At 32.5% G+C, this 17,848-nt stretch overlaps 1 protein-coding gene across 7 annotated transcripts in view; it reads right to left on the bottom strand.

The window, feature by feature from the left end:
* GRIK2 (glutamate ionotropic receptor kainate type subunit 2) overlaps positions 1 to 17,848 on the bottom strand; it is a 461,962-nt gene that overhangs the window by 143,484 nt on the left and 300,630 nt on the right. For all 7 annotated transcript variants that reach the window (XM_021389815.1, XM_021389816.1, XM_021389811.1 and 4 more), the window contains 2 exons: positions 14,272 to 14,385; positions 3,607 to 3,813 (listed from right to left, as the gene is read on the bottom strand). In XM_021389815.1, the coding sequence (XP_021245490.1) occupies positions 3,607 to 3,813; positions 14,272 to 14,385 (321 nt within the window). The remainder of the gene's footprint in view (positions 1 to 3,606; positions 3,814 to 14,271; positions 14,386 to 17,848) is intronic.

Consider the following 17,848-nt stretch of genomic DNA (forward strand, 5'->3'; position numbering starts at 1 on the left):
TCATTATTTAAAAGCTGGACCTTTTATATAATTATTTGTGAAACATAAAACATCTGCAAGCCTTAAAGACAATTTGCACTGCAAAAGCTTTGCACTGTAGAAGAACCATTCAAAGAGCCATGGAAAAAAAAAAAAAAGAGACTATTTTCAACAGTATGTTATAGTAACATTTTACTTTCCAGTGGATTTTTAACTTATATTTATATATCTTGGAAAGTATTACATTGCAGTTGTTTACTTGTTTTAGAACTCAGTGATGTTTTGAAATAATTCTAGAACTACAAAGCAGACTGTCTAATAGAAGTAAAATTATATACTTTTATTCTTACAGTATCTGCCATCTACAGTGAAAAATAATTTACACACTCACACTATATCATTTAATATGATATAGTTCCATAACAATTTTTCAGCACGACAGACAAACCTGAAATCTCCAGAATTCATAAGACAGTCCAGAAGCAATTCAATAAATCTATCTTTATTTGAATGCAGTTCTTGAACCAAAGACAGTACAATGTCAGTACAAAGAATACTTCCCCATGAAGTATGCACCCATAAAGGATGGAGATATCTGGATTTTAACATTCCCCACCCATTTTCCCTGAATATCTCAAATCTTCATATTAAATTAACAATGAATGAGGTAAGATACGGGAAAAAAAATCCTTATTTTGGCAAATAAGTCAGGCAGTTTAACTGGAGAAATTCCATTTTAAATGGAAAATCTCATCTTGCTGTTCTAGTTGGTATTTCTTTACCATCTGTAGTTATAGATACCACTGTCTTTTCCAGAAATAATTCATTTTCTTTCAATTGTCAAAGGGTTCATTTCAGTGATTACTGAACTCATTTTTCACTTTCAAATTTTTATCATTTATTCAGAAGGAAACTAGTCATTGTTTGGAAACTAACATCAGAATGATGGCATTTGAAAACAGATAACAGTGAAAGAAAGAAGAAATGTGAGAAAACCATAGGAAAATGGAGTGAAATCATAAAAAGCCTAATGCAGTCTTCATTCTCTGTTCATGCTACAAAATTTCAAACCTGAGACTTACATTTCACTTAAATTTTTAAGTACATACAACTATTTAAAGCAATTAAATGCAATGTATTTAAATATGTACATTCTATTTGGTACTGTTTATCTTATAAATTTTGGATCTTCCTTCCTACACAGTTTTTTTTCTTGAGTTACAAATGTTACAAACTACCTTTGTAAAGATATTTACTATGGCGTGGTATCCCTTATTTCTGATATAAACTGACTGACAGTTCATATATAACAAATGGATAAAAATGAATTCTAAAAGCATGCATGTAGGTACTATGCAACTTTGACAACTGCATCTTTTCTCTGTGGTCTTTTTATTTAATTAGACACTCAGGTTAAAAAAAAGTATATTGAATAATTTTAATGAAATATGATATCTTAAGTATTTAATCAAAATTAAATAAAAATCAGTTCATTAACTCACTTTGTACAAAATAAAATTTTTTGACACTTTATTAAATATTCTTTACAGGAAAAGAATGTGAAAACTAAGCTGATATGTGGAGGACTAAGCAAACTGAAGCATCAAATGTAGTAACTGTCTATCTGGAACACTAAATTCTTATGTATCAGTTCTCAGGTCAGAAATGTTGTTTATTAATAAAACAGACCAACAGAAATGGCACATATGTACAAGTAATGTAATGCATGCATTTCAAATAAATTACAGTACAATAGTGAATAAAAATACAGAAAATTTTGAGAGAAAATTTTAATTAATGGGAAGTTAATAGACTATGGGCTAGAGAGATACAAGTAAAAGATTTCATTTAAAATTATTAAACTGAATTTTTTTTAATTTTCTGAAAAAAACTCTTTTAGTTAAAAAGATTGTGAACATTTGCAATATAATATCTGTTCACTCAAAGACAAAAAAAAGTTAGAAATCTAAGAGTTTTTTTCCGTGAAGGCTCAGCATAGCATGGAAATTTAATACCTAGTGGCTCTACTCCCTAATATTGCTATGATACAAGCTAGGAAGATAGACTACATCTTCCAAAATGCACTTAGCATCCCATCTGAACTATGGTTTATTTTTACGCAAGCAGCATTTGAAAGAGCAAAATACACTTTAATTTTATACAAGGAGAATGTTGAACACACGCTCCATTCTATGCTATCAAGAGGAAAGGACTGAAAAAGCTGTCCTATAACTCTCACTGTTGCAACGTTCTTAAATTTGTTTTATTTCCAGATTACCTTCACAAAAGCTTAGGAGGCTACACTAGTGCTTGTTGAAGAAAACTTTAGGGATGAATAATAACTCATAATAAAATGAGTTTCTTTTTGAGCTTCTAAAGAATCATGTAAGAAATATTTTCTCACCACTGATCCCAACTATTTCTCAAAATTATTTCAGATGGTAATATCTAACATCCATCAAATCTAATAACTATGTATGCCTATGCATTGGGTGTGTGTAAATTTGCACATGTATAGAGATGGAGAGAGTCTAGCAAAATATGTTTTCTTTATACATATGTGTATGAGGTAGAGTACATACACATTTAAATATAGTACTCACACATTTATAGTAAAAGTTAGAAACTAGACATAATCAACATCTGCTGCAACAAAAATATCAGATTATTATTTACTAGAAAAGTACAAAGATGAAAACCCTTTTAGTAAACATGACTCTTTTGATTAGCACAAGTCCTGCTCATCTGCTGAAATCTTAAAGTAATTGGTGAAGGATTAGTGAAAATTAATCTTCAAGTTATCCATGCAGTTTCTGCCATCATTAGGAAGTTTAACTTGAATGAGCAATAAAATAATCTCTCCTTCTACCTATTTAAAATAACACTGATGTGCAGAATATATATTATCTTATATTCTTTGATCAAATGTCTCTCTATTAAGTAATTCACCCAGATAAATGCTAAAAGTCAAAACAACATAATTCTCAAAAAAATTTACAATTTAAATGAGTCAAAAAAGCTGAATTCAACTGGCATGACCAATTCTGAAAGGACACAAACTAATGTCTGATCTAAGTAATTGTAATGGTATCTGTTTTAACACACATTGCACTATTTTGCTGTGTCAGCATATGTTGCTATCTTACTGTTTGCACTTAATTGCTCAAGTTTCAAGAAATATGCTCTTCTGTGTATATCAAATAATTTATGTGTCTCAGATACATTATCAGAGGAGATCTGACTCCTATGGATTAATGAAGATGTATATTCTGTCCCCCCCCCCAAAAAAAACCCAAAAACAAACAACCAGTAGATACTTGTTCACCAAAAGGAGTTCTGAGTACTATTTATTCTTCATTTTTACTTAGAAATATGCCATGGAAGAGCTAAACCAGCTTGGCAGAAATAAAACACTGTCTATCAACAAAATAAAGATGTAGAACAGTCTTGGTTTAACAAACAGAATTTGGAGGAAAAAAATCATTGATATGGATCTATTTGCATTACTTTTTTAAATATTCTCCAAGACACTACTATTCAAATGGCCCTACTGTACAACGTTTTGTAATTCATACAGATAAAATTGAAATCTAAATGGATAGTAGAAAGCCTCCAATATTAACTTACATGATCAATTAATTCACGAACCATTCCATTCCACTGTCCACTGGCATCCTCCTGGGCTCCATATTTTCCATCCTCCACCAGTCTAATCTCATAGGAAAATCCAAGGATAGTAGACAGCTCCCTGAGGAGGTCAATGCAATAACCTTCAAATCGATCATTTCCATACAAAGGTTTATCTGACTTCTTGAACATTACATATGGCTCTTCCTGTAAAATTTGAAAAGACAGAACAAATATTGAATGCCCCCTCATATCTTTCCTTTCTATTCTTTCTTATCTAAATTATTATACCATAATGATTACATTCCCTGTAAAAAATTAAATGAAAAGTAGAATTCTCTTAACTTTTGCCTGTAAGTCTCATTAACAAGTTACGTTATGCATTAATACTAAATGCATTGTTTGGATGAACACAGTAATCCTCTTATAATGCATTAAAAATGTGATTTAACAACTGAACAAAAATAAAATTTTAATTCAAACCCCAAATCAATCAAATGCTTTAAGAGTCAGGTTTTATGTTTCTCTTGACATGAGCTCTTAACTGTTTTATGAATGGTTTCATAGGCAAAGTGTAGAAAACCCAGGGGGAGAAAAAAATGTCTATTCTATTGCTTCAAGTTATACCCTTCCAATTTTAAGACCGTGGCAAAAACAGACAAAAAGTTAACTCAAAAAGTGAATTCTATGACATATGTTCTGTGAAAACTGAATTTAATTTCCTTAAACATTTATTTTCTTATATATAATTTAGTCTATGATATGACTTTTCCACATGAAGCGATGTGGAAACAGGACAGTAAATAACTAAAAATAATCATCAGAATATTTATAATTATCAGAAGAAACATTTGGGAAAACGCAAGGCTTTAACATCTTCTCATTTAGGACAATCTTCTTCAAATACAAAGCTGAAGGAAAAAGTGCACAAAACAAATGGTTGGGTTTACTATGAATCTTTAATTAGTATTTGAAAGGTTCAATATATGACTCAGTCTGCACTCATGCTTTAGAAAGGCTTTTTTCATTTTATACAAAAATAAAAAATAAGTACCAAGAAAGGCAAGAAGAATGGTAGTAGATGCAATTACTGCACCAGATACAAGTCTCAGTGAAAAATCAGATAAACTCTCCAGGGTAACTTAATAGAATTCATACAGCCCTAAATCTCCACATCAGCATTTAGTGTGGTTAAAGGCACTTCATTCCACATGCATGTGACAGCTTTACTAAGGATCTGTCAGCATTTCTGATGTAGACCTGTATCTTGTGGTGACCCATGATTTAAGCTTTTTTGTCTGCATAAAACTGGAATGCTGGCATGCAAGGGAGAAAGCAAGGAGATCTCTTGCTCTCAGAAGAAATGTGTTCAGAAGATGTTTGTTCCTCTGTTGTCTTTTTTGCTCCCTTTAAGGAATAATGGATTCACTGTGGAGTAATCAAGGTATTCAACATATACAAGGTGATTGCAAACTGGAATGTGAAAAGTTATTTTCTGTAGATGGGACAATTAGTAATGGCCTTAAATCTTGACAAAAGAAATTCAAGTTAGATATAAGGAGGAACTTTATAATGATGAGCATAATTAAGAGCCACAGTAGATTATCTCAGAGCTTGGACTATGCTGCTAGAAGAAAAAGTTAAACTTAATTACATATAGGTAAGAAGAAGGCAAAGAAAACAGCTACCTGGGGAACCCTTTCTGCTATGGAAAGCACATTCATCATCCAATAAAATGAATTCTGACAATTAAAATATGTCTACAACAACTTTTCAGTTCTGTGGTTTTGGAGTTTTCAAAAGGTCTGGAATTTCTCTACCAGCAGTAGTTACTTCATACACATTGTCCAATATTAAATTGTAATATTGAATAAAATTATTTATGCAAACTTTAAATTCTAACATTTATAACTGAAGATGTAAAATATCTCAGACATGACCTTCTCAAACAGAACAATAAGAAGTACCTAGATAGCTTGGAATGTTCATGTACAGAGACCCTAGACATTTGCCCTCTGAAATGCTCAGATATTTCCAGTCATATTTCCCACAATCTATCTGAAATCAATTTACTTAACAGGAGAGGAGTTATGCTTCTCTCTCTCATTCCATGAAATACTGTATTACATGGAGAAGAATTTAAATGTGTGTGGTATCAGAGAGACAGTATAATCACCAAGGCATGCTTTTGTCTCTCTTACCCTGGAACGACAGACAGATTTCCTTCACTGCGACATCTAGCACATCCATACATTCTTGTATATTTTTTTAGATGATTGTTATAAAAAATTTAGACTGCTGTATTTTCACACTTCATTAAATATATATATATATCTTGCAACAATTAAGGGCTCAAATGCCATCTTCTTTGATTATCCTTTCTCTGACTTCCTTGGATGAGGACTACAATAGTCTCTATGGTACTATTTAATAATTACAATATTTTGTTATGGAGAAAACTTTTGATGACAAGTTTCACCAATGATTTACCATAATACTCTCATAATATTTTCAGAATCCTTAAGTTATGCCCTTACACAGTGGCTCCTGGCTAAGTTTTCCTTATGCAGTCTTACACTGCCCAAAATATTTTTTTTTTTTTTTGTCTTCATAGATTTTACTTGTAATATAATACAGTTCCTCACTTAGCTTTAGATAGGATTCAGGGTTCATTTATCATCAGGAGCATCACATGCAATAGCCCTAATTTATCCCAAAGTTTTCTCAGGTCCTTCCCTGGCAATATAAAATGCACATTTTAAATACAGAATACTGTTGTTGTTGTTGTTGTTTCTGAACATTTCCATGTGAGAATCTGCTTTATTTCTTCAAGACTGAATTTTATATACAGACAAATAATACAAAATTGATTGCCAGGTACTCTCAGGAAAACATCTTTGCACTAAAAGTATGACCATTGTAGTTTCCTAGTAAATTATCACTTCTACCAAAATCTTTCATAAGGAGAACTATAAACCATTAGAGATAAAATATTTAAACCAAGTGATTTGCAAAGATTAGCAACAGTTTTATACTAATGTAATCTTGTTCTAAGTTTAATGTTATCCTTTGCTCCTGAAAACATGACCACCAAAAATTTACTACACCCTATCAACAAATGAGTTGGTCAGAATGGTTTGCAGAACGTTTAAAAATATTCTTTAAAATCTTCTAAGCAGTTTCAATATAGATTTATGAATAAACATAATCTTTCAAGTGGACACATCTCCAATAAATAAAAACAAATAAACAAAACTCACCTTCCTTATAATACCATTATTACTGCTTGAAATGCTTGAAGCAAAAGCCATTGAATAAGTACTGTCAACTACACAGTTTCTCCAAGAAAGATTCTTAAATAAATTCTCATGCAGAGACAATTTTTACAGAAAATGTGCCTACTCTGAATTCATTTAGGCTATAAGAAAGGGATTCTATCATGACTTTCTATCAAGGATGATTGTCCTGAAATGAGAGCAATCAAAGTGAGAGTAAATAACTGCATTTTAAAAACAACATTTATTCTCATCCAAATTATTCTAACCTCTAGTTTAGATTATTTTTGATGTGTGAAATTGAACATGGAAAATAACATTTGAGAGTATCAACACAAAAACAACTCATAGGAAAAAAATGCAAAAGTCTGAGGGATTGATCTCTAATGAGACAGAATAAAATATTAATATTCTGAAATCTCTGTAAATGCACTGGTTATGAAGAATTCATTATCTTTTTCTTAAAAGACAAGGGAAAAGATGTTGGGGGGGGAAAAAAAGCACTCTAGTAACATTCAAAATAAATTTGGCAACAATTGAACACCACGGGCTTCATTTCACTATGTCTGCTAAGAAAGTAACTTCGCTGTAATTTGAAATAGAAACAAAATATATGTTCTTGGACTAGTAAGCAACAGAGTTCACATAAATATAATACAGTGTTTTTCCACTTGTAAAAGGTTCACCCAAGTACTTCTCTGCACAGGCGTCTTTTTGATCATCATTATAAAATCACAGATTATTCATTTATGTAAATAAAATAAGGGCTCTAAATCTGGGATAAATAAAGAAAAGAAGAAAAACAGTAAAAGTGGCATATGCAACTCAAATTATGTTCATAAATACATAAAAAAAGAAAAAGATAAAAAACATTGGTTGTAATGAGAGTGATGAAAGAGATATGGTCAAATAAAGTCTTGCTATCATTATCATTAGATGAAATTGAGAGGCTAGATGAACTAGAATTTTGTCACAAGATTTAAATCATAGATATTTATTAACCTTAAGCAACAAAAAACAGAGTCTAAATTACATACACTCAAAGGTTCACATATATATTCATACTCTTTTTCACAGTTAGATGATCTCCTTAATAGCATTTACTGTAAATATTATATTTTTTTCTAAGAAAAGCAAGAAATGGAAAGGGTGTTATTTCATTGCCAACAAGGAGAGCCACATAATAAGCAACAGTATTCCTAAGTGTCCATGGTCAGAAATCTGCAGTACATTGCTCCAGCTTTCAGTACACATCTCTATCACCAACTATCAGGTTTAATAAAAAAAATTCAACAGTAGTTTTGTTTTAACTGGTTATATTTCATTTTTATAGCTTTTTCTCTGGAAGAAAGGGCTTTGTAAAACTAGTTCATTTAAAAATAAGAGAGTTTAGAAAAAGCAAACAACTAGAAACTGATTCTTCACCATATCTAAGTTGTCAAAATCTCTAGCACTCAGATAACACTCTCTGGAGTTTACTAGACACTTGCAATATATTGCAAATGTATTATATTTAGTGCTAAGTGTCCACATAGCACTTGAAAGAAACAGTCCTATGAAGTGAAATACTCAGTTTTGCTAATTAATTCCATATACATGAGCTTCAGTGACCTGGAGAATGCAAACATCTTTTTGTGCACAGGTGGCCGTGCACATTCAGTCAGTATAACACAGATGAACAATCTGGAAAAAATCAGCCCTACAGAAAACATTCAGTGTTGCATATAACTTTTTTATCTGGCTTCTTCAAGTTTATATTGTATGTATTTGTGCCAATCACCACAGAGCAAGAATGCATAGCATGTGTTGCCAGAATATTTTGTTTAGAAACCATTAGTTCATGTTATGATAATGGTATTTAAAAGAATGTTTAAAAAGCAAACAAACAAAAAACGCAACAACACTAGGAAATTAGCCAATTTCTCCCTGTAAAGAGGTCACTCAACTTGATCACTGTACTGAGGCTGCTCATGTCTGCTAACAGATTAATGTAACAGCAATATCCTGTAGAAGTCTTGCAGATTGCAGAGGATGGTGGTACAGAATTATATTCTGAGATCATTCTAGTCCAGTGAAAGAACACAAATAAAAGTAAATTCTGCTGAATCAAGAAGTGGTATAATACAAAGTGATCTTGTTTCATGAAAAGCTGTTTGTTTCTAGCTGAAAAAAACATCTAGATTATGTGGCCTTTATCGCAACACAAAGGAAATCAATTATCTGTGAAAGCATCTTATTAGTACCTAGTCCAATCAACAAGAAAGAAATGAGTACTTGCTCAAAACCACAATAAAAAGGAAATTAATGAAGTCTATAAAGGATACAAGGTAGATAAAATATTTTATTAAAATATTAGTAAATATGAATTCCAAGATAAGACGTGGAAGATAAAAAATTAGAAAAATTGGAATCAAGATCATAGACCTAGCAGGAAGCTATGTTTTCCCAGAATATTACATTTGTTTAGCCATTAAGAAAAGATTGCATTAATGAAAATACTTGTATTTATTGTTCATACATTAAATTTAAGTTGCTCTGATAGTAATGCCTCCTATTTGTGTCCATGGAAACTACAACAGATACTAAGAGTACGACAGCACTACTAGACAGAAAAAATTCTCAGCTATGGAACACAGTAGTCACTACCATTAGTTATGTATTTTCACTACCAATGGACAAGAGCCTGCATGCTGCACTTGTAAAAATCTGCACCAGCAGAGGTGACCTACTATTTCAAAGCATGTATGACTGCATCGTTGCTAGGAAAATGTTGCCCACACAGTCCATCTTTCAACAGTTTGAACAGTCGGAAGTCAAAAGGAGCCAAATTCAGACTATACAGTGGATGTGGTGGGACAGTCCAGCCGAGATTGGCAATATGCTTCATGGCCTTCCAACTGGTATGGAGCCTGGCAATATCGTGTTGCAAGAGGAAGGTTGTCTTCTCTGGCCTGATTCTGGAGGTTTGAACATACAGCTCAGTCAGCATCACAATCTAGTACTAAGAGTTAATGGTTTATTCAGGTTCCAGGAAATCCAGAAGGATCACGTATTTCCTATTCCAAAAGACAGTGCACATTACTTTACAAAATGAGGGCTGTATCTTGAACTTTTTTTTCAATGGGAAATACACATGTCGCCACTCCATGGATTGACATTTTGACTTCAGCTTGTAGTGATGATACGACATCATATTCCCAGTGATCCAGGCAACTGTCACCTTTAGTCTTGTATTGGTTCAATAGCATGTGTTCTTACTGTTCCAGCATGAGCATTTGTGGAACCCACCTGGTGCAAACTTTGCAACCATCGTTTCCAATGTTGAAGCCAATATTCAACTCTGTACACACTTCCCTGGATGTAATCCACCGATTTGTGTGGATGAGCTGATGGAGGTGCTCTTCATTCCGTGGTGTGACAGCTGCTCAAGGCCATCTGGAACATGATTGTATTTCACATTGCTGTCTCCACTGTTGAAACACAACACCCACCACCTCAATGTGCTAATTTTTTTCACATGGAGGAATTCTATCACACAACTTTGCTTCATATGCACTTCAGATGCCATTTTGTCAGATTGCTCCTCTGCTGCCATCTGTTGCACAAAATGTAACAGAATATCGGTGGGAAGGTTCAACCTTACTTAATACCCCTAACATCCACTTCTGATGTCATGGGCCAACACAAAAAAATAGGAGGCATTACTTTCAGATCTGCCCTTACATTAATTGAATGACTCTGTCAGTGTTGTAAAGGGTGAATTGGAGGATGGGACATCATCAATAAATACATGTCACAGGTGGTACTACACGTCCAAGAGAAAGCAAAAACAGACTTTCATATTTGGAATAGACATCAATCTGAGAGAAATAATTAACAGGCTGACACAACCCACACTAAAATGTTCCAAAATAAACAATTTTAAAAAAGAATATATCCTAACACAAAGTAGGCTCCTGGGAAATGCAGTACATCCCAGTGCATCTTCCCTTTGGAGAGTCAGAACTCACGTGAGACTGCTAGTGATAAACAGGAAACATAGCTCCACAGTGCACTGTGTCTCTGCACCCAGTAGCCTATAGCATGATGATATGATATAGAATACTGATAAAATCAGGACAGCAGTGAAATTTACACACAATTAAATACATTAATATCTGACTGGCCAAAAGTTAATTGTAATCAAGTAATCCTTACAAACCTTTCCAGGTATCACCATATACATATAATCAGTATTTTCTGATATAATCTGATTCTTTTCAGAGAATTTTTTTTCTTTTTTTTTTCTTTTTGATGATAAATAATGGGTGAACAGTAAGGAAGAAGAACAAGATATCACACAGACACAAAGACTGTAGTAAGGCTGAAAGATGAACTCAAGGATATAGTGTATACTTTAACAGTTTTGTTATTTAAACTGTGCAACTGACACATGAAAGGAATCCCCCTTATTCTATCCAGATGTCAAAGTGGAAAAAATATACTGCAGATTTTTTTTTTATATTTGATTGTCTTGCTCTCTGTACTCTCTTTGCAATCAGATTTGGACAAGAAATGCTTACTTGAATTATTCCAGCAGGTTGTATTTATTATATTTTGACTCAAGATATTATTAAAGATGACAACAATAACTTCAACATTTCAAATTATTGTAATTTTAAGGATAATTATCAATTGTATGATTTTTCTCTAATACTTTCAGCACAAAGATATGTATTTTTTAAAGAATATGGAAGTTTTTGTAGTAATATCAATATTGAAAAACAAAACAAAACAAAAAAATGTTGGTGAAAAGAGGAAAACCATCTTCAAAATCTGCCACTATTAGAACAGAGAATTTTAATCATTAGCTTCTGTTCACCAGGGATAATGGAGTTAAAAGGCTGTCATATCTAATTAACACTTAGTTAGGAATACAGAAGTAAGGAATACACAATAGGCTTTCATAGCTGGCAGTCACAATCCAACTGGGAGAGGTGAAGCAATCCACTAGTTAGAGGCAATCAAAACAATGTAATATATGAATAAGACATCTCACTAGTCATTTGTGCCAGCATGTCCTAACTGAAGAAAAAATCTACAAGAAACAGCAAATTAACCTTCCTCAATAATACTACCTATAATAGAAATTCATTATGAATACCCTCAATATCTTTTAGGATACTTCCTAGACGTTCTCTAGTGTGACCATATGAGTCATGAAACATAATCATAAACTACTGCTTGAAGAACTGAAGCCAGAGTTGTTCTCTTATGCAGATTCATTTCTTTTGTGAGGCAGACAAATAGAAAGAGTTTTCTTTATTTCCTCCAAATTTCACTTTGTCCAGACTTTAATTCAGCTACATCCCAGAAAATTTTACTTAGCTTCCATTCCAGCAAAGGAAAACAGGTATGAGTGGATTCCCAACTCAGACAAAATTACTTCACACAGTAAACCACAGAATGTTAAATCATTAAACTGCTGCAACACTGCAGAATGCACCGATATCTTTTTTCAGCTGAACTGAATCATATTGTCTCTGTGATACACTACCAGACATTAGATACTATTGTAATTGAAAGCAAAACATTTTTTTCATGTAACGTATCTTACAATTTCCTTACAATTTCAAATGACTGTGTATTAAAGAAAGAAAGGGGAAAAAGACAAAAAAAGACAAAAACCTGCCCATCTGTCCACCCCCCAAAACAAACAAACAAACAAATAAACAAACAAAACAGATAGTAGACTAAAGGCTATTGCAGTGAGCTGTTAATGTGAAAAAACAGCACCAAAAAATCACTTATACAGCTTAAAAGACAGAACTGCCTTTCCTCAAGCAGTATTGTCTAAAACAAAAGGAGAGAAGAAGGTGATCGAGAATAAAATAGGCTCCTAAGAACTGCAATTTTGTACATTGTTCCCTTGCTTTGCTACAAAATGGAAATTCAGAAATATACTGAATTGGAAATACATTTATTAAGCACATAGAGTTAAAAAAGTAAGATAGTACACTTGCTTTTTGCACAAGAACAATTTTTGTTTCATTTTTCTAAGTACGACTCTTAAAGTGTCTTCATAGCTGAAAAGAGTTATTGCAATTACCAAAACTTTGACTGAAAAATAACTGAAGTACAGGAAGTTACAAGTGAGCCATTCATAATGCCTATTTGAACTATTCTTGTATTTCTTATATTTATTGTTTATTTTGATATATGTAAACATGACATACATATAAACCACTACTAAACAAAATTATCCTCTAGTAGAAAGGACATCCTTGACTACAGTAGGATGCAGTAGAAAGCAGATGCCATCATAAATCTTAGACACCCATTTTGAGCTTTATCTTTTCAAAATCAGTGCTTATTGACAGTGCTGCTATTTATATTATCTTACCCTTTTTTGAGATCACTATTTCAAATAAAATCATGGAAGTTTAATTATCACTATGCAAAATTAATCTGATGCATACACTATACGGACTTAAATCTCAACAACAGACAGATGTTAAAATATAATTAAATAAATATTGAAGAAATAAATATAATTTAAACATCTTAAGTTATTGAGTGTGTTTCTTATAGGAATGACCTTTGTCACTGTACTGTTATCACTGGTCTGGAATAAAAAAAACAAACCCACAACCTCTGCCACCCCTGCAGCCCCCATGCTACCAAAAGTTTGCCACATAGACCCAATATAGAAGTCAATTATTTTTGGATATCTGCAAACTTGTAATGGTGGTGGCAGTAGACACACATAGCAAACATACTGCTTGTAAGTTTTCCATTTCTCGCAATTAAAATTAATATTTCAAACTATGGTTTGGAAATTTCTGAACATTTTTAATATAATATATGGAATTGCAAGAAATTCAAAAACAATTCATTCACCTCTGTGAATTTGTCAACAATGGTAATGAAAAAAAGGTTAGTTGAAGGGTTTCTTTTGATCTACAATAAGATGATAGCTCAAGTAGATTTGATTTAAAATTTCAGCTTAACAATTAAGTAATAAATTTAATGGGAGTGATATGATGGTGTTAAGTAGTATATGAAAGCAATATATCTGGATGGCCAGACTACTTCGTTTGAAACAAACACCTTTTGTCTTCTCATAGGGTACTGAACAAAACTGCTTTCTCAGTGATCCAAACTTTAGTCAATAATAAGGAAACTGAAATTACTAATCAACAAACACAACCTTAAAAGTGGGATAATTTACTTACCATTTAGGTGGGAGTAAACATCCATTACCAACTTACCAAGTGGAGTTCATGTGTGACAGAGTAATTACTAAGTAACTGCAACATCATACAGACTGCTACCATTGTAATTAGCGCAGCATATTCTATCAGCTTTCCCATACAACTATATTTTTGGAAACGTAAATATAGTTGCTTACCAAGATGGTGGTAACAATTAAAGAGCGATTGGACAGGGAATCTGTGATGTTTGCTGGTTTTCCTTTCTGATTCTCTGTCATGTTAAGGCCACTCAGTGGATCCCAAGTTCCAACCTGTAAAAACATTATATTACTAAGTAAATTGTCCATGAGTTACATTTCATCATCTAGGAAAGAACATGGTAAGGAAAAAAAACAGATTTCTACAAATGAAAAAACGATTGCTAGTACTTATTATTCATCCCTATTCCATTATCTCTTGTCATTACATTTCTAAAATATGATTCACGATAATTTAGACTGTGTTTCTTGAAGTGTGACATTAAGGGGAAGAATGATGCACAGAATATCTACAGCCACTCTGAATACTTAATTTTCCACTTAGCTTTCATACTTCAAGATAAACCACATCTGAAGATAACTCAATAGTTTGGTGGAAATTGTGCAGAGCAGAGAGCATCCTCTCTACAGAATGATTTATCCTTTGCTCTCATCAAAGAGAACAGAGGGGCAAAAAGATATTATGGCAAAAATGTCACAAGGAAGGATGAAAGGAGATTAAGAGCTGTAACTTAACTGTTTTCCAGATAAATGTTCAGTACATAGATCTTTTGACATTTTCTACCTTGAATTTCTTATTCCAGTAAAGTCAATAGGATTTTTATCTAAGTTTGGACTCAGGGTTATGATTTAAGGTGCAGGTCAAGGACAATGTCACATACTAGGCAGTAAGTCTTATGTTTACATTATTCATCTGCAATTTCATCACTATAAAACTAAAGCAGGCAAGCAATAAATGCAGCTATCCATTTTTAGACATCAAAACTTCTGTATCACTCCCATCTAGAAAAGGAAAATTCTCTTTTTTTGTCTTTAGAAATCATTTTATCTATCATTTAAAATACTGAGCAGTACCTATCTACCACACAGTGTAAAAAAGACTTTAAAACTGAATTCAACAATTCTGTAACTCAATTCTGTAAGAGGTTTGGTTGTAAATATATGTGAACACACATATATATATACACACATATATGTATGCATACATGTATATATAAAAACATACACAGGAATGGTTATTAAATCTTTCAGATTGATTCCTGAGCAACATATTAGAGCATACAGGCAATCAAGTTCTGGATGTGATTCAGCATGGGTTGAATAGGGTTTCATTTCTTAAAACTGAGAATACAACAGAGCATGAATCAGCATAGGCAGTAACAGAGAAAAAGTAAGTTTGCTTTCATTTTTACCACTTCTGGTTCCTCAGGACTAATTGTCTTTCTTCCTTGCACAGCTTTTGTATTACGAGGCAAGAAGCCAATCCTTTAAGTGGCTGTGATTCTTGAATTTTGGCCAGTCATTACCTCTTAAGTTGAAGAAAGAACCACAAAGGGAAGGCAGGGGAATTAACGAGTCTCAAATACAATTGGAATATAATATCAAAGGTATCTTCTCAAAGCATTGAAACCAAAGGTTACAATTAAGAAACATTTTCTTCATGTACTAGCTTAGAACAATACAATTTTGTGATCTGAAATGTTTATAGGAAAACCAAAATGTGCAGCCCTGAATTTTGACCACAATCAAGAAATTGTAAAAGGATTGCGAACTTTTCATTGCAATATTTTTTAATTACAACAATCATAATGGTCCCTTTACTTTGGAGAAAGAGCAAACTAGGAAAACAGGCTAATAAGGAACGGCAAAGACCAGAGCTTTAGCCTATTCCTGTTGCTTTTTCATACAATTGAAGCTAGACTAATCTCTCTAAGATTCAGTTTCAAGAATATGAGTAGCACAAAAATTTCCAAGGGAATGTTATCACCTTATTTGTTCATTTTCAAATCTTAAATTCATGCAATTATATACTTTAGTATGTAGTTCATAATTCAATTTTATCTGGGCAAAAGCAAACACATTAACTAAAGCCTTTCCTTCCTTACTTTTAAATACAGTTACAGCCACAAGCAAATAATTATCAACTTTTAGCATTTGGGTTTTATCTAACTAACTACATCCATGTAGACTAGTAGGAACAATCAACAGCACAGTTTCAAAGAGGAGCTTGTGTCTTGATCAATTATTGCATTATTTTTCTAAATGAGGTTAAATGCATTTGCTCTGCACAAAAGTGTTTCTTTTTGTAAATCAAAAATCTAAGAAATGGAACAAAAATAGGATGTTCTGCATAATACATCCTTCTTATATTCTTAATGAATTCAACAACTATGCCAGAGACTCTGGAGTACTACTGATATTTATAGCTGCCAAATCACACAAACATCTCCTCAAAGCTACTCCTAGAGAAAACATTAACAGCTCAGTGAATTTTTTTTTTTTTTTTTTTTTTTTGTATTTGCTTAAACACAGTGTTTGAATTGCAAAGTATCTTTTTGAACAGAACAGAATAGTTAACGTGTTTTCACTGGAAAACTAAGAGTACTTTAAATGCCAAAAATGTTGAAAAAACAAATCAAGGCACTCTGCTACATGCAATTTCAACTAAAAAAATTTGCAATTTACTTCTACTGCCTTACTTCTATTTCCAACAAACTTTCAAGTTTCCCTAAATTTTGAAACAAACTGATAAACTAATAAATAGTTCAGAGAGGACATTCACACAGTAAATATAGTCACAGGAATGGTGCTTTAGCCTTCCCTGTTATTTTTCAACATGGCAGGCCAAGAAAAAAATTTTAAAGGTCATCAGAAAAGTGATAAAGTGAGAAGCCCATATTCCCAGCTATGGCTAGACTGTTTTGGAGTGAGTTTGTCAGCTTGAAGCTGCTAGCACATATAATCCACAACATGAGAACTTATCTTCCTATTGATGTTTTACATAAAGCTTGGACAGAAATGTCCAGAATTGTGTTGCTGGCACTATTCTTGGTGTTGGCTTTTTTTATTTGTTTTTTGTTTGTTTTGATTGATATTTATATTTAATATTACAGTTTCCACCAAAAAAAAATCCTCAAGAAATTTGCAATCTATAAATAAAGTTGCATCATCTGATCTAAGACAATGGTGGCAAGATAAGGTAACTTAACTCTATAACCGCTTGGAACAAGAACTAAATCTGTAACTTCAATGAAAAATACATGTTTGTATACTATAATACTACATCTTATTAATAGAAAATTAACAGCAAATCACCTTTCATTTTCTTTCATTTCTTTCATTTGCTTATTACTAAGCTTCAGCTTTAACACTGTTTTCCCACAACATCCAAAAGCATAGCATCTTCATGATAACATTGTAGCAGATACTGAGACAGACTGTTAAGATAGTCATTACCATAAATAAATAATAAGGAAGAATTAAGAAATATATGCTTCAAATTTGAATGTAGTGTCTTATATATATATATATATGATTATTTATAAGCAAATTACCTGTTTCTAATTACCTGTTTCTACAAAGGCACTATTCCCTTATACTGCAATAAGCAGATAGTCTGGGAATATTATAGAGGAATACTGCACTACACTTGCTACTTTTTATGTTCTTCCCTAGTCTTCTGCAGCTGCTCACTGCAGATACAGAATATTAAACTAGATGAATTCCAAGATTCCTT

This window comes from Numida meleagris, chromosome 3, assembly GCF_002078875.1.
Source record: "Numida meleagris isolate 19003 breed g44 Domestic line chromosome 3, NumMel1.0, whole genome shotgun sequence".
Lineage (NCBI taxonomy): Eukaryota > Metazoa > Chordata > Aves > Galliformes > Numididae > Numida > Numida meleagris.